The sequence below is a fragment of the Tetrao urogallus genome, assembly GCF_951394365.1.
Source record: "Tetrao urogallus genome assembly, chromosome: 15".
Taxonomy (NCBI): Eukaryota; Metazoa; Chordata; class Aves; order Galliformes; family Phasianidae; genus Tetrao; species Tetrao urogallus.
Genome location: NC_136828.1, coordinates 165,146 through 186,896, shown reverse-complemented (window position 1 = coordinate 186,896; position 21,751 = coordinate 165,146). Strand labels below are relative to the sequence as shown.

The 21,751-nt window shown below is 45.5% G+C and overlaps 1 protein-coding gene across 1 annotated transcript; it reads left to right on the top strand.

Annotated features, from left to right (window-relative positions):
* Positions 1–78: 78 nt before the first annotated feature.
* On the top strand, positions 79–14,311 carry REXO5 (RNA exonuclease 5; the record flags this gene model as incomplete). Its single annotated transcript, XM_079542814.1, has 19 exons — positions 79–177; positions 1,761–1,882; positions 2,751–2,877; positions 3,817–3,904; positions 4,982–5,131; positions 5,267–5,355; positions 6,097–6,212; positions 7,034–7,172; positions 7,708–7,802; positions 8,569–8,671; positions 9,256–9,392; positions 9,707–9,815; positions 10,172–10,282; positions 10,409–10,546; positions 11,047–11,139; positions 11,615–11,834; positions 12,213–12,406; positions 12,891–13,000; positions 14,242–14,311. The coding sequence occupies 19 exons, from the start codon at positions 79–81 to the stop codon at positions 14,309–14,311; spliced, it is 2,310 nt and encodes a 769-aa protein (XP_079398940.1).
* Positions 14,312–21,751: the final 7,440 nt, after the last annotated feature.

The window sequence follows — 21,751 nt, the reverse complement described above, 5'->3', positions numbered from 1 at the left end:
CGCGGCTGCGCACTCCCCACGCTCTCCGCGCAGGCGCTATCGGCTCGGCTCGGCTCGGCTCGGCTCCTCGGCGAGGCCATGGCGGGTCGGTCCGACCGCGTGAACGGCCGCAAGCGGACCGCGGGACGGGACGCGGAGGAGCTTCGGGCGGGCGGCAAGAGGAGCAGGGCAGCGATGGTGAGCTGTGACAGAACGCGGCACGGCGCGGCTCCTGGCGTCAGCGGCCCCGGGACGGGCGGAGCTCTGCGTGCGGTGCGCCGGCATCGGAGAGCGCCGCGTGTCCGGTCGGGAGGCCCTCGCAGCCCCCGGTACACCCTGCCGCCTTCCGGCTACCCCCAGCTCCGTCGGGTCCGGCCGTGGCTCTGAGCCCCCAGGGATGGAGCCCACAGCTCTGGGCAGCAGTGCCAGCGCCTCGCTGCCCTCTGAGGGATTTCCCCCGCATCTCACCTGCATCCGCCTCTTGTAGCTTAGAGTCTTTTCTCCTCGTCCTCTCACTGTCTGCTGCTGTAAAAGGTCGGTCCCCCTCCTGTTCATAAGCTCCCTTTAAGTCCTGGAAGCCCGCAATGAGGTCTCCCTGCAGCCTTCTCCTCTCCGTGCTGCACACCCCGGCTCCTCAGCCTGTCTGCACAGCAGAGCTGCTCCAAGCTCCGAGCATCTTCATCGCCTGCCCTGGCCCCGCTGCAACAGCTCCCCCCCTTGCAGTGCCGGGCCCCAGGCCTGGACGCAGCCGTGCAGCTGGGGGCTCCGAGGGCAGAGCAGAGGGGGACAGTGCCCTCGCTGCTCGCCGCCCCCCTCTGCTGCTGCACCCAGGATGCAGTCGGCCTTTGGGGCTGCGAGCACACGCTGCTGCCTCACGTCCAGCTCTTCGTCCACCAGAACCCCCGCGTCCCTCTGCGCAGGGCTGCTTTCTGTGAGCTCTTCTCCCAGTCTGCACACACCTGGCACTGCCCCAACCCAAGCACAGCACCCCGCACTGCGCCTTGCTTGGCCTCAGCAGGTTCTCGTGTGCCCCTTCTCCAGCCTGTCCAGGTCCCGCCGGGTGCTGTGTCCAACGCAGCAGGGCCATGTCGAAGACCTTACATGAGTCCATGCAATCATCAGTTGTTCTTCCTTTGTCCACCAGTGCTGTTACTGCATTGCAGAAGGTCACCTGGTGGGTCAGGTATGATCTGCCCTTGGTGATGTCCTCTTGTTATGTAATAAAATGCTATCTTGGAAAATTTTTACTGGTCATGTCAGTTCCATGGCCAGACAGTCACTGGAGTTCTCCAAGGTAATGTATATGCTTGCCAAAAGGCTTGGGAGAGCTAGTAAATTTGGGATCATGACTTAACGAACTGCTGTGCTAATTTGTGTGGTTCTGTCCTGTCTCTGACCCTCTCTGCCTGCAGCTCCTTTGGATGCTGTGAAACACTTTTTGCAGCAGGGTCAGTGAATGCCCCAACAGCTGATGCAGTTACACAAAGCAGATGGGTTCTGTCGAAGCACATGTGAGACAGCTGCATGCAGCTCATGTAAATGCAGATGTCTGCATGGGGTGGTCTTTGCAGGACATCTCTGAAGTACCTTACTGAGATGCTAATGGTAACTCTGATGTTGAAATGTGGGCTCAAAAGAAACCTTAATGAATGGAAGAGTTATTTTACATGCTGTTGCTTTTGCCCAAACAGTACACTGTTTTACTGCATGTTTCACCTCCTGTTCCACAAACGTGTGTGGTCACACGAAACCTTTCTTTACTGGCATTTTCCTTCTCACAGGAGAAGTCATCTCGCTTGTCTGCAGCGTTGCTTGGTGAGGACTGTGAGATCAGCCCAGAGCAGCTGTACGATCTGCTACAGTACGCAGCCCTGGGGAAACGCCACAATGCAGCCCAGCCCAGGTACAGCACCTCTGTGCTCAGGAGGCAGCTCTGTGCTGTGCCCCCTGTGCTGTGCGAGCCTCTGAAGGCAGTTGTGCTCTGGAACTCTTACAAGGCCGTACTGACAGCTTGCATTACATAGGTATGGTTCATGTTAGGCTTGGTTGCAGACCAGAATTCTCACAGAAATTCTAGCATTCCATACTTTTGTTTCATGCAGTCACAGAAACAAAATTTGTGGAGCAGCAGCTTCACACACCAAGAAAAGAAAGGTGCTGTTAAAATGTTAGCACTATACTGTTTTGTGCCAGGTGTATTTGAAGTGTTTTCTCTGGAGTGTTTTGGGAAAGCCGATTTAGTCACTTTGCCCTTTTTCATCTTCTCATCTTCTCTTCTGTTTCCTGCTGAAAGGCTGAGGGGGTATATAGCCTTAGTTGACTCAAGTTTGGTGACATGCAGCGTGTCTTGCAGTAAAGCTACATGCAAAAAACATTTCAGGCTTTCAGTACTGAATAGAAAATGATTTTGTGAATTTTTCATTTTGATGAAGTAATCTTAGTTTGACCAGATTGCATCACTACAGCGGGAGATACTGGTTTGTGTTTGTATTCTGGTGCATATAAATGAGGTATGGTAAGACCTGAACCTATATCTGAGCCAGGAGTGGAGTTCAGGTACAACTCATTCTTTCTCTGTCTCTTGTGTTGTGTCTCTTGTGTTGTGGCTGGCTGAGACAAGCGATACGAGCCTCTTCTCACTGAAGTCACTTGACGTTTTTGCCATTGATGGACTTAAAAGCTGGTCTGGCTCCAAGTTTGTTTCTAAGAGTGCATGATGATTGTGTTGCTTTGAGTTTTATGTATTCATTTATTTATTTGTTTTATTGCAGCTGGTGCCATGTTTATCACCAAAGCCGTCTGGCTGGGGTTGTGGTTATTGTTCTGCATGAAATGAGCCAGCTCCACTTCTACAAATTCTATTTACAGTTCAAACACCTCCGAAAAGTGTTCCAGCACGTAAGTCCCTGCACTGCTGTCTACTAAAATTCTTCCAGTGCTGAAGCTGTGCCCTGGTTACTGCTTGCCACTGCTTGCTTGAGACTGTGGCCTTTCCAGCAGGAAGCGGCCGCCTTTGATTGCTCACCAAGTGAATGAGAGCATCTCTCTAGGCTCTGACAGCTCAAGCTGAGGCCAGGGCTGCAGTGTGGGAAACAGATTTTCAAGGCTTAGATCTCTGCAGCCTTACCAGGTGAAATGTCTGTGCTGTGGCATTTCAGTCCTCAATGCTTCTGACTTCTTCTGGCTGCCTGGGAATTTAAAAATACCTCTGCTGATTTGAAATATGCTCTTGGGTGTGAGTGAGGAGAATCTTAATAGAGTTATGCTGTTCCCTTCCCACTGATTGAAAAATCTGTGTGTGCTCTATGTCAAGTTTCTCCCATTTATTTCAAGATTATTAAGAGTCATTTTAATTTTCTGAGCTGCAAGCAAAATCAAGAAAGGAGGGAGGGGAGGAAGGAGAAAAGGGAAAGAGGGAGGGAAAGAAGGAAGGGAAGGGGAGGGGAGTGGAAGGGGAAGGGAAAGGGGAAGGGGAAGGAAAAGGGAAAGGGAAAGGGAAAGGGAAAGGGAAGAGTGCTTTGATCTAGCATAGTTCCCCAAACTGCAGCAAATGCAAAATCATGGAAAGTCTGGAACTGCTTTAGGTCCTTATCAGTGTAGGACTGGGATTTGTGTTCTTAATCACATCAGTGAAGGCAAAGCTTTCTCCTTGTAACATACAGTTCTATACTGTGTGTCATGAGAACGGATTTCTTTAAATTTTCCTCAGAAAATGCCAAATATACTTCCTTTCTGTCCTTCCTTCTCTAACTTGGAGTGGACTGGCGATAAAGAGGCATCTTATATGCTTGACATTTCTGCTGTGTTTCCGAGTCTCTAACACATCTCTGTTTTCAGAGATTCACGTTACCACCCCCTTCAGCTAACTTCCTAACCAGTCTGTGTGGTGAAGGAGCGAACCCGAATCCTCAAGGCACTGCACAAGGTACCTCACTTGGCTTTGAGTTCTCTCTTTCAGTTGCAGCAATTCATTTTCAGGAGTAATTTAATATCTTTGCACCCTGTGCAATCCTAGCATGCTGCTATAGTAAAAAGAAAAAGTGTAATGGCTTATGCCAAGAGTCTACTTACACTGACTACTTCAGGAACTCTCTGGGGTTTATTGTAACAAATAAATGCAAAAAGCAGATTTTGTTTTGACAAGTTTAATACAAAATTCTGATGCTTCATTACCCCTTTTGTGATTATTTTATTGTAAGATATGTCTGTTATTTTTTAGTTATACTGAGCTGCAAATGAAGGTAAAGAACAGGTGTGTTGACAACTGATACCCTATTTTTACACTCTTTATAGAGGTAACTGTAATCCAACAGGCATGTAAAAAATCTGCAAAACTACCATGAGAAAGAACTTCACTGAAATTGTTAGAAGTGTAACACAAAGATCTTGAATTCAAGTCCTAAGTGGGAGATTGAGCAGCTGTTACTTTCACTGTAATGAGAGTCCTGTAGCACCTTGTCTGTAAGCCTGACGCGCTGTCACAGAGCTGAGACATCAGGTACAGTTTTCTAGAAGTGCAGCCTGCAGAGGATCACCTACAAAATAGTAAAGTTTATACAGTTGTGGATCGTGATGTCAGTTCAGTACTTGCTTTTAGAGCCACACTTACAGCACATTTTCTGTGAATAATACTTTGGGAAAATAAATTTGTAGAGAAAGTAGGAAGAAGAGAGAGCTGCTTTTTGTGGCTTACATGAGATAACAAATGACTGTACTGTCGTGCTTCACAGGAAGGTGTCCCCTCTGTTCAGCTGAGAGGAATGTGAGATAGATTTGGAGTACAGTCGGCTCACAAGCTGCTAGCAGTGTCAGTAGCTGTGCTGGGAGTAGATTTAAGTGTCCTGATAAACTTGTATGCCAGTGTATATTAAGTTCCTGATATATGTACAGTTTGTTCCATGCATTTTCTTTTGAAATGGTGTAGCCTTTGAATGTGCCTATTTGTGCAGACTGCAAGTAAGGAGTGCTGTCTGATCCTGACAGACCATTCTGTACATTCCAGGCTTGATTTCTACTGGTGTTGAATGTGTCCCTGAAAGCTCAGGCTTGCAATGTGATCCCATCATCCGGAAATATGGCAGAGAAAAACGAGGCCTCACGAGCTATACTCTAACTTCGGAAGAGCTGAAAAAGAATGATTATCCCATGAGAGGTTGGTTTTCTGAGGTTTTCGTTGGTATGATTTTTTTTTTAATTTTGAAAATGAATGAGATTTTTGGTGATGTATGTTGTATGATAACTATTAGAAGAAAGAGGTCTGTGTCTTAAATGTGTCTTTTCATTTTAGATTCACCAGGATGTAAGGGTTATATGTACACAGAGTGTGATCTTCAGAGGACAGACAGCAGCCCCCTCTTCGGTCTGGATTGTGAAATGGTAACAGTAAATGTGTGATCCTACAAAGTATAGTCAAGCAACCAAGCTCTTATTGGCTGTTCCAAATCAAACCAAGCACCCTGTGCATTTATTAAACCACTTCTGACATATCTGCTTACAGTCCATTCTTTGATGGTACCAGTGCTAATGCAGCCATGGGAAGGACTCAGTGGTTCTGGAGACATCAGCAAAGTTATCTTTGTCCTGAGCAGTGCAGCAGAGAGCTCAGTTCTGTGCTGGCTCCTACAGTAGCACCTGGATCTGCTATTGACAATGCTGTTGTCACTCCTGAGGTTTTTGTTTACAGTTCCCTGCCTTTGCCCTCCCCAGGGTTTGGGAGTGCAAAGATGTCTCTGTCCCACGTCTTTTCTGTAGCCATCACAGTTCTGTGGCAGCATCTTTGAGTGACTAATGATGTGGTCTGGGGTCTGCTTTTAAATTGCATTTTCTTCTTAGGTGAAGACACTGTCAATGGCAGCTCTGCACTGCAGAGTGCAAACTGATTCTGTGAATTCAGCATTTCCCTGTAGAGGTTTTCTTTGTGTTAAGGAAGTGGCTGTGTGTTTGATGTGTTGAGGGCAGGCGTTTACCACTTGAAATGAAGCATGGTATGGTATGAAAGCTGCAAGTGGTGGATCTCCGAGTAAAGTGATTTGTAGTGACACTGCTTGTAGTCAAAGCTAAGGAATCCGAATGGCAGCATCAGCCGATCCAGTGCCTGCCTCTGCTTTGTCCTAACAGTGCCTGACTGCAAGAGGGAGTGAAGTCACTCGTGTCTCTTTGGTGGATGCAGAGGGGCAGTGCCTTCTGAATGAGCTAGTCAAACCAGAAAGTGTGATAGTGAACTACTGCACCAGGTGACTTCCATTAAAGTTTCTTATCGTCATCTTTTAAGACCTGCAGCCCTTTCAGATCAAGCCTTCTATACAGTCTGTCAGAACACTTTGGTGTGCATGCTCTCACAGTGGTGTCTTGCATTTCACTCACTGTTAAGAATGCAGTTTGTGCATGGTTAGAATAACCAGCGTTGTGTATATGCTGCTACAGAGCATCTGCTTGTCAGCTAGGCATTGTCATTCTGCAGTGCTGTAGGAAAAGTTCTTCAATAAGTAAATTATCACCATACAGGCTATTTTTCAGGGCTGGATATAAAAAAGGGCACAGGGTGAGTAAGGTACAGGGTTGTAAATCAGCTTTCTCTGCTCCGTAGCTAAGTTTGCATATCGGTAGATAGAGAATAGCATAGGTCATCTGCTCGCTCACAGCTCTAGGGCTGGGCTCGTTACAACTGCAGCAGACCAAACTCAAACCATCTCTTCTCCAAGTCTTGGCTTGGATTTACGCAGGAGATGAGCTGCCTGTTTCCTCAGGTTGTGTGAAGCACCTCCTTCCATAACAGCCTCGTAGGATTTTGTTACCTGTGTTATCTGATGCTGAGAACTGCATTGCTTAATAAGTCATGCTTGAGAGGACACAAACAGATGTGGCAGCACAGCAGCTTAATATCTGTGCATCCTCTGGTGGATTCCTCTTGGAATATGCCCGCAGAGAAAGCAGTAAATAGCATTCTGTCATAAGTTATGCTGGATTCATATTTTGCATGCCCTGCTTGTGATGTTCTCCAGTAAATGCTGTTGCTAATGCATTGCTTGTACCTCATCTCATTTCTGTTTTGAAGATACTCGGGAGTCACAAGGAAAATGCTTCTTCCAGTGAAAACAAGATTGCCAGACATACAAACCAGACTGAAGAAGATACTTCCCCATGATGCAGTATTGGTGGGTCATTCTCTAAATGCTGATCTTCAGGCTTTGCAAGTGAGTGTTTATCCCAACCCTGCGATACTCATTTCAGACGTAAAAGGTCCAAACAGTTCTTTTTATTAGTGTACACTTGTTAATTGCTTTTCATTATGCATAGCCTTATGTTTGTAAGGATTTGAAAGAGAGAGACTGCTCTTACACATATAAAACTTGCTATCTGCTCTTCTGAACCCAAAAGGAAGGGAGGAATCTGATTAGACAGGGATACGTGTGCAAAGGAAGCATTACTGTCTGCTGCTTCTGGGTGCTTCTGACATCTCTGTCATGGGAAGAGCCAAAGTCCTTCCTATATTTAATTAAGCCAACATAAAATCCCTGAATCTTTCTAATCCAACGTTGGTCTTCCCAGCAAAGTGTTAGAAAAGAGATTTGGGCCTGTTTCATTATTACCATCTGTTTTGTCATTACCAATTATTTGTCAGTGAGAAACTGGCAACTGAAATGAAAGGGCACGGATAACAATGGAGTTATTGCCCAATTCTCTGACTGCTGTTCTTAAATTAAACTGGTGATATTTCCTTTCTTCCAGATGATCCATCCCAGTGTTATTGATACTTCATTACTTTTTGCCAGAAATGAAGGCCGAAGATTTAAGCTAAAATTTCTAGCCAAAGCTGTTTTGGGGTAAGATTATGACAGCATTGTCATGGGAACTATTAGAACTGTTGTGGGTCATAGGGTCCTGCTTTTCCAACAGTAGCAACAGAGTATTTTTTTCCACTAAAACTCAAGGGAACAAGCAAATGAACACGGTAATGAAGAATTTACTGTTTCCTTGAAACATTAAGCAGCACAACAAATTGGCCTGGTTTTGAGCAAAGATGCTTGGCACAAACAAGTTCTTGTTTGTATGTGAACCACAAAACCAGCTTTACTGCAGCTGTACAGTGTATGCTGTACAGAGCAGCAGATGCACTCTGGCTCACACAAATGATATTTGTTGCAGCTATCCAGAAAGAAATGCTAATTTAGGTAAGTATGATGTACTGACTTAATCATATCCCTTCCAATGCCAACTATCATAGCATGTCTTAGCAGTGCAGTGCTCACAACTCAGCTCCAAACTTCCCAGAGCTGGAGGTTACCTCCTTGCCTGTGTGCAAATTGTGAGTTCAGTCATTGATCAAGGGAGAAAATGGAGAATGATCGTAAATTATTATGCTGCACTGCTTCTTTCAAACCCCGTGAACAGTGTTTTGCTCAATATGGCAAAAAGGTTTCTTGCAGTAACTTTGGGAAATATTTAGTGAAAATGCTGCTGCACAGAATTGAAATGGTTTTTAGAGAGGAAAGCTATTTTGCTGAAAAGGATCCCGTTTCGAAAAAAAAAGATGTTAATTAGTATGGAAAAGTAGGTAACCTGCCTGTACATTTAATTTTGATGCCCTAGGAAGGAGATCCAGTGCCAACAGAGGCTTGGTCACGATCCTGCAGAAGATGCTAGAGCTGCATTGGAATTGGCTCAGTTCTTTATTAAGAAAGGACCAGCAAAGGTATCTGTGTCTCATCTCCTGAATGGCAGAACATGCAAATTGTTGTGCTTACAATGAATAAACACTCTTGCCCGTTCTTTTACTGAGGAAATGAAGCTGTGGTATAAGCCTTGATTGTGGTAGCTTACTTCCAGCCTGTATCTTGGTATCTCAGTAACTTGGAACATCACCAGTACTCAGACACTGCCGTGAATCAGCACTGCTGCTGACCTCTTACAGGGGTCTTACATTGGGAAGAGAAAGATTCTGACACTCACAGCCTGTGGGACAGCCTGTCTTTTTCTCAGTGAAACAAGTGAGGGACCTTCTATGTTTTGGCACCGATTCAAGATGCCAATTATGAGTCTTAAATCTTTTTCTTGCATTGCTGGTTTTTGAGAACACTTTTTGGATGTGCTTGCTGGATGGTGCTCAAATACCGCTTGCTTGAAAATGACAACAGAAAATATTAAGGCAAAAGATGAATGCCTGTGTTTCTCCACTGCTGTGGAATGTGGCCAGATAACTCATGGAGCAAGCACATGGTTGGTGGTTAGTTACAATTAACAGAGATGAAAGCCAACTGCTCATCTTCTTTCCACAAGGTAGCAGAACTAAACTTGGAAATGTTGCTGGCAGCTGAAAGGCAGACTGAAGTCTCACCAAACAAATCTGTGATGCAGCCAAAGCAGTGTGGGGTCCAGAAGCAGCTGAATGATCCTCCACACTTATCCAAACCATGGTAACAAGATTCTCAGAGATGCATATTTTTTCCTTTGATTGAATCCTCAGTGAAATGAAAGACTTGTCCTGTTTTTGGAAGGCTTCCAGTATCTTCAGAGGGAGACACTGAATTGTAGAGTAGCACTAACACGTTTTCAGAAGTTACATCTTAAATTTCGGACGCATTTTCAGGACTTCTGAGGACGAAAACATTCTTTAAAATATCTTTAATGAACTGTATCATTTTTCAATAACGGGCACTTCTTGAAAGCTTTTAACTCACCACATTGACAACTACTGTAATGTGCAGGTTTTTTTTTCTCTCTCTGCTAGTTTTCTGGCCCGCTTGCAGGGGATGGGCCAGAAGCCCCTCCTTTTGGGCAGACAGGAACTGGACTCTTCTGGCCTTTGTCGGAGTGACCTCAGCACTTCCAACAAACAGGTGAATGGACACAGAGTGGGTTGGTCTGAGCAAGCATCCAAGCTGTTAAAAGTTCTTCTTGTCCTGAGGCAGTGGGTGGGTCATGTTTTAAAAAGCTGACTGACAGTACTTTCAGCAGTGGTGTTAGCTAACCAGCTTAGCTGAATAACCTAACTAGGTTAGCTGAATCCACTTGAACATTGAAAAATAAGCTTTGATCCTCTGTCACCATCTCATGACTCACTAGAGAATAATTTCTGCTGGAGGTTTTCCTTAGACAGATGAGAATTAGAGGTGGGAATTAAGGTCAGGAGCTCTGCTTCAGGTTTGCTGCAATACAGTTACCTCTTTGAACTTCATACTCTTTTTCCTTCCAGATTCTTCAGAGAGCCTTGGAAGATGTTCCCCTCTCCACATTTAGTATAATTCAGTTCAGTTTGGATCCAGAGTATGTTGCATCTCACCGTCTTGCTGGATTTTGTGAAAAGGTAGTCATTTTTTTTTGAGTGAGAACTGTCCTCACTGCTGAGCTTGGGAAGACCCATGATGTATCTGGTGGAAGCGGATAGTTTCCTTGCTTTGTGAAGTTGCTTCTCTAATCTGTGTTCTTACAGGTGAGAAACAGGCTGACTGACATGCTGACAATTTACGCAGGTCCTTTTGAAGAAGACTTTTGCCTGAAGTCTGTGAAAAAAGAATTTGGAAGGTGTGGGCCGATCAGATCCCTCACAGTGGTGACTGAAACGTACCAGGTGAGGAGCACTAGCAGCATTCAGTGTGCTGATAGGCAGTGAAGTCAAGAGTAATCTCTTGGAAAGATATAGATTACAACCACTTAAATACCAGTTATTCTGGTGATTTTTGGGGAGCAGGGTGTGAGGGGGACAGTTCTCAGTACACGTGAAAGCTGCTCCAGACATTGACAAGAATGAACACAGCTGATATGGTACAACATTGCTGTCCAAGCTGCAGGGCTTTAACCGTGTGTTGATAATGCTGAGATGATTTTTGTCCCCCTCAACAGAGCTGGTATACCAAGGCCTGTAATGGCAGAAGAAGGTTGTTTTTAATAGTTGAGCTAATTAAAGGTTGTTTTTAGTAGTTGCGGTATCTAGAGTGTTACCTGTATCACCCACTCGAAGCCTTTATGTGCCATTTAAAACAGAAAAGAACCCTGAGACCTGACTTGTAAAAGGGGGGGGCTAATATCTGCTATTCATAAACCTGAGGTATCCTGTCCTTTTGTTTCGAGCCATATGTCTGTATCCAGTACAGCGTGCTGGAAGCTGCCCAGCTTGCTGTGGAAAGCCTAAATGGAGCTGAGGTAGCAGGATCGTGCATTAAGGTAAGCAAAGTAAATAGCAAAAGCCTAAATTACATTTTGGAATATGGGCCAGCATGAGTCTTTTAAAATCTACGTAGTGCATAGAGTGTGGGTGGATCTTGGCTGGCTGTGCTGCCACCAGCTCCCAAGACAACTTACGCTTTGGTCTCGTTTCCTTTCTGTTGGACAGCAGAAAGGTGTTAGGAAGCACCCTGAGTTGGCAACTCCATCTTTAAAATGGAGAGTGAGTTGCTGGGTGTTGAAATGCTGAATAAGCAGAATGGGGTTCTTATTTGTCTAGTGTTCTTGCACTGCAAACATGATCTTTTCCTTTTTCATGACTCATTAAGCTATCCTTCACTAGTTACATTGTTCAAGGAAAGGGAAATAGCTAACAGAGTTTTGATAGTGAAACAAAATCGTTTAAAACAGCAGCTTAGAAGACAGAGTTGCCTTGGCTGATGTGTTGCATTTGTTCCTATTGGACTCACTTCAGGTTCAGAGACCCATCACTGCTGCTACACTGGACTGTGATGTTCTGATAAGGGAACTGGAACTGGATATAGAAAATGAAGGTGTGATTTATGTGGCAGGAATAAAGAAGTCATTAACAGAGACAGATTTGCAAGAAGAATTCAGTCTGTTGAAAGACCTGGAAACACTTTTCCTGCCAAAGGATCTCCAGAGTGGAAAGCACAGCACCTGCTGTTTTCTCAGTAAGTAGCTTTGCAGTGCAGTCTGCTTATTTCCTTCAAGCAAGCTTGTTCAGCAGCCCTTGGAAATAAGATGGAAACTCACGTGTGCTCCAAGTGCCACTATTTAAAATAGTCCAATGAAAGCATGCCTGGCTGCTCTGCACTTCACACTGACTAGTGATCACTTCTAGGAAGTCAGGAGAACAACTGGATGAGTGTTGTTATATTTATCTGACGCTTCAGTAGTCTGACACTTGCCTGAAGCAAGATAGGATCTGCTCACTGGAGTGATTTAGTTTCTCTTCTTCCTCCTGCTCCACCTTTAGCCTTGCCCTGCAGGTGCCAAAGAACAGGGAACAAGAAGTGTTAAATCACAATCCCTTTCTCTTTGTTTTTCAGAATTCCAGAAATCGCGAAGTGCGGCAGATGCCCTGGAAGCTATAAATGGCTGGGCTGTGAGGGGCAGCACGCTCAGAAGTAGGCACGCTCTTGCTTCAGGTCACCTCTGGAGATGGATTTGGCAAATGAATCACAGCAGTGAAAAGCAAAGAGGAAACAGTTTAAGTGAGAAGATGGCACCACTGTCTGACTCTGTGAGTTTAAGGCTATGCTGGCTTGTTACTGTTCATCAGTGTGAAGGTGAATAACACTGAACCACGTACTGCCCTGGGAGCCAGGATGCCATGTGTCCATGCACAGGGCAGTGAGTGATGTTACACAGCAGCTGGAGCCTACCACCTGAGAGCTAACTAAGCAGTGCACAGGTGTAGGAAATGGTACAGAAGTCAGAGAGAGAAGTGGATCGTGTCGTAGTGTTGCAGGCAAGAACAGGTCTGGTCTGCTTGTAGCTGTCCCTTTTACTGGAGGAAGCTGTAGTGCCATCTGAGTAGAGCATGCAGCTCTCCTTGCAGCTGAGCTGGTGCACTTCCAAATGCCAGCTGTAACAATCACTGTTTCCTTACCTGCTCAGTCCCTGACGCTGCCCCAGCTCAGTCACCTCATAAAACATTTCTAAATGTGATCATTACATACCTGCAGAAGAATGGGTCATTGTAATACTTGTATTCTGTTGTGCAGGAGCAGGATGTAAAGAAAAAGGTGAAGAAGTTAGACCACCATATAAAAAAGCTTTATAGAAGTCTGCAGGATAACACTTTGTGCGTTGTTCTCTTTCCTGGAATGAACAGGTAACTTACTGCTTCATGCTTTTATTTTCATCTTCATTAAAAAGGAAACAAAAGCGTGATAAAAGGCCCAAGAAGCTGTTGTATTGTCTGACTTTCATATGAGGCTAATAAAACTGATCAGTAAATTCTTCTCATAAGCCATGCTCCAGATTAGCAGGGGTGAAATCCAGAGCGTTAATTAATTGCACGGGTTTTCTGTTTGGATGAAACCCCTAGTGGACATTTTGTCGCTGTTTCGAAGCTGATACAGTTTTGCAATTGTCTTGACGCACAAGCAAGCTTTCTGTGTGTCAAACTGAATCGGGCAGAGGTTCTGCAGCAGCCAGGTTTTTGGTTGTTGGGTTTTTGTGTGTTTGATTGTTTTCGAACCACCTAACAAAGCAGTACAGCCCAGCCACAATCTAACAGGTGTCTTGTGGTAGCTGGACTAGAAAGTGTAAATCTTTCCCAAGCAAGGCCATAGTGACTGACTGTGTCTCCGCTCGGTCGCACATCTGCCCCTGCTTGTCTGTAGTTCCCTTTAACAAAAGCTGCACTGACAGAGAAGCAGGGGGACAGGGCAGCACCTCTCTCGCCGTGGGCAGCCAGCCCTGCCACTCTTACCTGCAGAGCTTCCTGAGGAGTGGCAGCGTGATGCTGTGTTATCTTGTGGACCACTGCTCCTGGAAGAGTGAAGCATCCTGAGCCAAGAGTCTGTTTGTGCTCAGTGCCCATGACAAACCATTTCAGTATGCACACGTGCTGCTCTTGGCATGATTTGCTGTAATTGTCCAGTTTCTAGTAGCTGCTTAGCAAGTTTGTTCCAAAACACTTAGTTTTTAAGAAAAGATCATTTAGCTGGTTGCCCATCACTTCAAAGAATAATAGCAGGCAAAGTGAGACAGCAGCAGTTTTTACCTCATTAGAACAGTGCTGATTGCACAAACGGATTCTCACACAAGCTTGTTATCAAATCCTGCCTACATGTAACAGCCATGTTCAGGACTGTTGGGAAGAAGGGAGTGCCATCCCAAGCCTGGGAGAGTTTTCATGCCAAGTGAGGTTCCCAAATTACTGTTTCCCAGGGGACTGATAAACTTCTTGTTCAAAAAGAATAACAAAAATTGTTGGATGGAAAATAATACATGCAGTTTTCCAATCTGCTTAACTGGGGGGTTGCAGGCTTCTCCCTGCTAGAGCAGCTAGCTTGTATGCATCAAGGCTGCCCTGAGCAGAAATAACATCTCTCGTTTATGTTGCAGCGTTCATGGATCACAGTCCGGCCTTGGTCTGATGGGAATAAAAGATGACGGAGGGAGCAGTGCTTGTTAAGCTGCCAAATTTTTAATCAGTCTTTTGTAAAGATCTTCGTAGTTACTTTAAACATTGATGTCTTTGTAAAGAGCCCTTGCTGGAGGAACAATGGGCTTTCACACTGTATCTTCTATAAATTCTAAAAATAAAAGCTATTCAAAACATCTTAAAAGCACGAAGCCTTTTCCGTTAGTGCTTCTGGCTGTGGCATTTTTCCCTGGCACTGAATTCGGCAAATGCTTTGGAAGAGCGGAGGGCAGTGCAGGGAGGTCCTGTAAAACTCCATCACTGTGATGGAATTCAGTGAGTTGTTTCCACGTGGGGCACTGCTGAACCACAGGGCTGCCTTCACTGCAGCACTGTGCCGTACCTGCAGCAGCTGCTCAGCAGCTCCACGCTCCCTGTTCCAGCTGTGCCAGCTCCCAAAACAGTCATGGCCTCCTTTCTGGAAAAGCACTGTACTTCATGGAAAGGAGGAATTGGTGATTCATACCTCTTGGACAATCTCTTTTCTCCCACACCCCTTAGGAAACAAAAGATTGCAACTTGGCTGCAGTGGGAAGGGCAAGGGCTGTTTGTTTGGGCCATCTCAGCACGCAGCTGCAGAAACTACTCACCGTGTTTTTGGTGGGGAGCTGTAAGTGCAGAGTTGCTGCAGCAGCCAGCCCTGACCAGCAGTAGTGTGAGATGAGGTACAGCCTGGCATCAGCTCTGAGCTCTGCACACCTGGAACCAAAGGTTGCTTCACCACCTCTTATCAACAGACTGAACTACAACAACGCCCAGAAAAAGCTTTGGGCATTGGGGCAAAAAAAAAAAAAAAAAAAGGGAAATGTTTGTTTCCAAGTTTGAAAGTGAGACCAAGAGTTTCTTAGTATGAATTGAAATATGCTGAGATAACTTTGAAATAGTTACTGTCCCGGAAATGATGAAATGCAGTCGGCAGGAGACGTCACTTCCTCCTGCATCCCTGCCCAGATCCCCATGCCCACCTCCCAGGCTGAGCTGACGGAGCAGGAACTGCAGCAAAGAGCGATGGCAGGGAAAGGGCACTGCAGCTCAGCCCATGGCAGTGCCAGGCAGCGTGCACAATGGTGCTCACTTCAGGTTTTTTCATACCTATAGCTTAAAGCCTCCAAAATTCCTCAAATGAAGTATCTTATTAAGCGAGATGAATGCAGCCATTAATTTCTTTTGTTTTAGAAAGGTCCTGTGTCCACGCCCGGTGAGCTCGGCGGCCCTCTTCAAACTGGGATAACCACTGAGCCCTCTGTCACTGCTACTACAAAACCGGACGGCAGTCTGACCGTCCATGCAGTGCTGCTGCGGGGAACGGCGATTGCCCGCGCTGCCACGCTCGTCCCTGCACACAGCCCCTCTCCTGTGAGGCTGCCCACATCCAGCACCTTGCACATACCTCGCGCACTGCAAATCTGAGCAAGTAAACCAGGCCATTTTAATCCCAATGCACTTAAGAACAGGGTAGGCACCTCCCTGCACGGGTTTAGTAAGCAGCAAGGATTCCTGCTTGGGAAGTGGATAACAAATAAAAGTAGCGAGAGTCCTAGTTATAGTCATGAAAAAATAATTAATTTTTCCCCTTTTAATTGAAAATGTAAAAAGGACTGCAGGTTTAAATAAAACATTTTGTACAAAGCTTCACAAAAAAAGTGAACACCAAAGTGTCATTATATAAACACGACAAATGACTCATTTGTTCATAACGCACAGAGCAACGTGCAAGTTCCCTCTCCCAGGGACTGGGTTTCTCAGGCCGTCCCCTCCCTCAGACCTTACGGACGGAGACCCGTCAGCTCTGAACATTTGCAAAGCTACAGTACTCAGGATACAGAGTGTCTACAGGCAATACTTTTTTGGCGGTGATGGGGTTTCAGGGCTTTTTTTCTGTTTTTCTTAGCGGGTGTGTCGACGCTTCAATATACAGAAGTAAACAATCTCACAGGTGAATGAATGGCAAATTGGATTAGAAAAAGCACCAAAATATTTAATATACATCTGGCACAAACTCCACAAGATGTCAGTAATGGACAGACTGATGCTTTGCTTATAAGTAAAGAGAAACCTTAATGCTTTTCTTCCAAAAGGGACTGAGCATTGCACTCAGGGTTGCTATCAAGTAACAACCTTCTCATCACAACCGACGTGCACTGTGCCTCAGACTGCACATTCTGTGGGATGCTGTTTCCATTCTGTTCCAGACAATAACGGTGAGCAAGACAACACAAGAGAAGTAATTGTAAAGCAACCAAGCAGATAAGACTCAGTATAGAAACATCACCTCAAACTTTTCCCACTTTTTCTCCAGATCATGGCTTCACACTTGGCCACATCCTCGAAAAGACATCCAGCATGAAACGAAATTTACTGCAGCCTTTTCAAGCATTACAACTCCGCAGCACTCGTGATGGTGCCGGCTGGAGGAGGAAGTGTGGTTCTGCTCCACGACAATACATTCATCATTTCCTGCAGTGAGAAAACTGGAGAAAACTGGAGAAAACACGTGGCGTCTGCTGGTAAGTCCGAAAAGCAAGGATTACTCCTGATACAGAGAATGGTAGATTTGATCCCAAGTGCCCTTGAGGGCTTACTGAGGAGACTGGTAGCTAGCCGTGTTCACATACAGTTCAGTGGAAGCTGCACAAAGGTGTGATGCTTCCACTGTTTTCTTACAATTATTCACTTCTCTGGGAGTATACAATACCAAAACACATTCCTTCCATACAGGGCGATGTGGCCACGCCAGGGCTGAGCTCCACGACAAGTGTCTGTGCTGCAAGCTGCAGATCTCCAGGCTGGCTGTCAGTGTTCCCTCCCCCTCCATACAGCTGCAGCAACGCGGGCTCACTTTGTGCCCAGGTCGGCTGGGATGGAGCCCAGCAGTGCAGGGTGAGAATCTCATCCTGCAGTCCATCCATCTCTCTTGCAACTCCAGATAATGGACAACTCGCAGCATGAGGCCTTCCCACCACTCCTGGTGGCCCATTTCCTTTCTGAGGGCCCATTTCAACTTACTGATAAGAAAGAATGCATATTTTTAAGATAACTAAACTTGACTAAAGAGCCACTCCCGAGGCACAGGGACAGCTCCATCGGCAACATTCAAGCGTGCTGCCCCAGCCGCAGCCAACCCGCAGCCCAAGGAGAATCTGCAAGCAAGAAGCAAGAGCATTGCAGACAAATGTGTTTTTTCTTCGTGTAGAATGCATGTCATCTAGAAAGAGATTTTATCTTCAGGATGCAATTATGCAAAGATAGAAGCTTTCTAAGAACAGAAAAGGAGAACCTCCCAGCATCTCCAGCGTGCTTGAGCACTCTCAGCTCTGCTTTAAGCATAAGGCGTTCATCCTGAGCAGACACCGAGCGCAGGGAGGAAGCAGCAGCTGTGCAGCCCTTTCGCAGCCTTCACTTTTTGTTGCACAGCTCAAGATGGAACAAAGTACGGAACATGTAAGAAATACACTCATAGCACTGCATCAGGTGGGTTCCTGATGCTTTTCAAGAGCAAATGAAAGGGCCAGACGGTCCCTTCTTGGGGAGCAGCTGCTCCATCTCCCATTCATTGTGGCCTGAAGTGGAAAGACAAGGTGCGATGCTGAAAGGCCCTGAGCTAGTCGGGAGCAGCTCCACTCACCGCTGCGCTCTGGAACTCACTCCCTGCAGGACTCACATGTCCCTTACCAGCTTGGCTTTGCTCCATTCCAAAGGGTTGACTGCATGCAGACCAAAAGCAGGATACCGAAAAGTATGGTAAATAGGTAACACTTAACATGGGTCAATTAAAAAGTGTACATTACTTATCCAGGCATCATAGCCTGGGAGAGGATGATCAACTTGAACTACTCAAGTCTGACAAGAGGTAGAGATACCTACGTACTTCATGGTGAAGGAATTATGGCCTTCCTTCTTACAATCTCATGTATTTCACTTTAACTGAAGATATAAACCAAAGATACAATCTTTGATAATCCAGAGAAAAAAAATTAACACCAGTGTCTCTACACACAACAGAAATAAGCACACTTATCTTTTACTACTTGTTTGAAAAAAAACAAAAGCCTTCAAAGTTTGTGTTTTGCTGTATATTAAACACTGAAGAGTTTTCAGTTTCAGGCTAAGCATCTTCCTTTTCAGTATGAAAGGGGAAGTTCACACGCACACGTTTCAAGCAGAGGGAGCTCAAAAAATCAGGCGCCCAATTGATTCCTGCCACAAGGGCCACGTCGCAGAACACAGGGCTGCAAGACCCAGACCTCCACAGTGCCTGTTCTCTTACGGTGAGTAGGAACGGCACAGCCTCAGCCAGCACACTGAGTCAGATCCGAGGCAGACAGTAACCACATGGTGTTTAATTCTGCTTGTTTGTTTGGGGTTATTTTTTGGAAACAAGGCTTAGAACTGTAAGGAAGATGCTCATGTCAGCAGTGGGTGCACAGAAGCAGAAGGTGAGACAGGACCTCAGGGGGCCTCAGGGCTCTGATGGCCACAGCAACAGTTGGGACAAACCCATAGCCTGCAGCAGCCCGTATCCCAGCAGGTCCCATGCCACCTGCCACACTCATCTCTTTTCCCTCGGGTTCTCTCCGTACCATTGCACAGTAATACAAGGCTGTAATTCTCCACACAGAATAGCACCAGCAGCAAATAAACACACAGCTCCACATTCAGTTTCCATTAAGTTACTCATCAAGTTTGATGGCCAACTCTGGGTGAAATCTTTCAAATCTGCACTTGAATCAATCCACTGACAGTCTTTGACCCAAAATCACACCCGCAGGAGAAGCTGGCACCACTGAGCCAAGCTGCCAAGGCACTGCAGTAACACTGCACAGTGCCCAGTGCACAAGTTGCACTTCTTTGTGTATAAGCGAAGGCAATAAAATGCCACAGATCACATTTCCAGTAAATTCCTACAATGATCTGTATAGTTATCTGTAGTTATCCCAAGCTGCAGCAGATTCACTTCATGCATTAAGATTCCTAATGCATACTCTAAGAAAAAAAACTAAACAGATCCAATGGTTTTGACCACTTGATCTGCATCACTGCTCGATCCAGTCCCGTGGCCATTGAAGACAGATTATATGGAGAGTGGAAAGCATTGCACCTCTTCCACAAGCACTCACAGTTTAACCACTAGGCAAGCACATTTTCAGAGGCCCCAATATTGCTGCAGACTTTGCAGAAGTGCATCTGAAGCAGCACTCTAGTGGCACAGAAAGGCAGTGCTGCTGGGGGCAGGAGCACCAAGTACCAGCACTGCTATAGAAGAGCTGCCCCATAACCACAGCTCCCGCTGCAGGAGTTTACAGCAGACACAGGTCTGGCTTGCACCCTGTAACTGCCCCGTAAGCACCAAGGCCAGACTGAAACCAACAGCACTCTGCCAAGCCCACCTGTGGGCAGTTTTCCTTGTGCGCTGGAAGCACAGGACAGAATTCACAGACAGCTGCATGCCTGCCTCCCAGAGAAAATACTGTTCCTTCCAGCATGCTCAGTGCTGCTGTCTAAAGAAAGAAGCTATCTTGTGTCTGATGCACTGAAATGGCTAAGCCTTGATGTACTACAAATTTATTTTCTTACTGCAATCCATGTTCCGCACCACCAGATAGATGTGTTCCACAAAGCTCTCTAATCCCCCCCTTTTCGAGCTGCTGCAGTTCACTGTGCAGACAAGCAGCAGTCACTGCTCCAGCATTGTATGTGCAGAGTTGCACCCTGCACTGGGTGAACACAGCTTTTATGCACCGAACATTTTAGAACAACCTTTAGGAACAAATGAAGCGATGAAGAGAGCACTGAGCAGCTGAACGAGTGTCCCAAACTTCATATAGCCTTCATCTGCTATGAGCTCAGGCCTCCATCTGGGGCTTTCTCTAGCAAAGCGGCCTCTGCTGGAGAGCTCTTTTCACTTGCTTAAAGAAGAGCACCAGCAGAAGTCTCAACGATTCCACTCTAACAGCACAAATGCCTGCTTTGCTCACCAAACAAAAATACAGTTTTGCTGCCAAAATGTGCCAGTGCTGTTAGGGCAGCATGGAGGATGTGAGCAGCAGGGCACCCTTGGGGCAGATTTGCCTGTAACACCCTGAGCAGGGCCCCTCCTGCCCAGGGACAGGCTTAGCTACGCCTCTATTTGTTCCCCACTGCTTCACTCTCCCAAGAGGAGCTTGCCAAAGCAGCACAGACCAAACCCTCCTGTTACAGGAGGAGATGCCATCAGTCATCGTGGGCTTGTTTTTAAGCAGTTTTAGACAGCCAGGGATTGTAAGTGATGTATGAACTCTGCCCCAAGCTGCCATGCAGGCTGTGCATCAGCAGAGCCCAGCACAGAAGTCAGGCAAACGCTCCACTAGCTCAGCAGCAGACATGCACTGTACAGCACCTCAGACCCAATAACAAGCTCACCCCCGAAAGTTCGGCTTTTACACACTGTCACAAAACCTGTGAGATGCTAGAGATGACCGTTCAGTTTTGAGGGTTTTTGTTGCTTTCGATTTTTCACTGAAGCCATTTTACGATCCTGAAGTACAGCTCTGAAAATAAAAGGTGTGTGATGTACATGTATTGGCTTCATGAGTTTGACACTGGGCTTCATGGGAAGCCTTGGCAATTATCCCTTTTTACCAAAATGTGTAAAAAAGTTGGCGTAATACAATTAAAAAAGTTAACATCAATAACCAAAAAAAGCTTCAACCAGTGTTAATAAAATTCCCTTTAAGTCACAACAATTTCAACAGGCAAATAGTCCCAATACAGGCATTGTAAAATAATAAATTTACTCCTTTCCAAATATTATCAAATCAGTCTAAAAATGACTCGTCTACACTGTTGTCATTAAGAACACATTACGAATTCACTTTGTCATCAGATGCCGATATTGTTGCTCCAGAAAGTGTGGAGTATTAACTGCAATTTAGCAATTAAGCATAGCTTTAAAAAAACTGGTTCCTCACATAGAAGTACTGTGCTTGCCAGACAAGTAAGATAATGCTTCAGGTATAAATCAAACAAATTAAAGCAGAATTATACCGCAGTTTTCCTTGAAGACAGGCTTTGTGTGTTGCTTCTGTCAATATTTAAGAAACTTAAGAAGCAGAACCTTTGGTTCTTTTAGTCAAGTAAAAATATTCTCCTGTAACCACAAAAATAAACTTCCAAAGAAAATGGAAGTCCACCAAGAAGTCCACTTTCAATAAAACTGAGGTAGCACTGCTCTTTTATTACGTGTTGTGTCAGAGATTTCGATACAAATCCTCATCTACCACTCAGTTGACTGACAGGTACAGTAACTTTATAAAAACAGTCCCAACATTTAGTTTGAAACTGAAAATAAAAAGGAATGATTTGACTCGGTCACAAGGAGTTAGCTTCAAGTGGCAATGAGCCGTATTACAAAAAGCTGTTGCTTATGTTGTTGGATTTGTTGTCGTTGTTTTT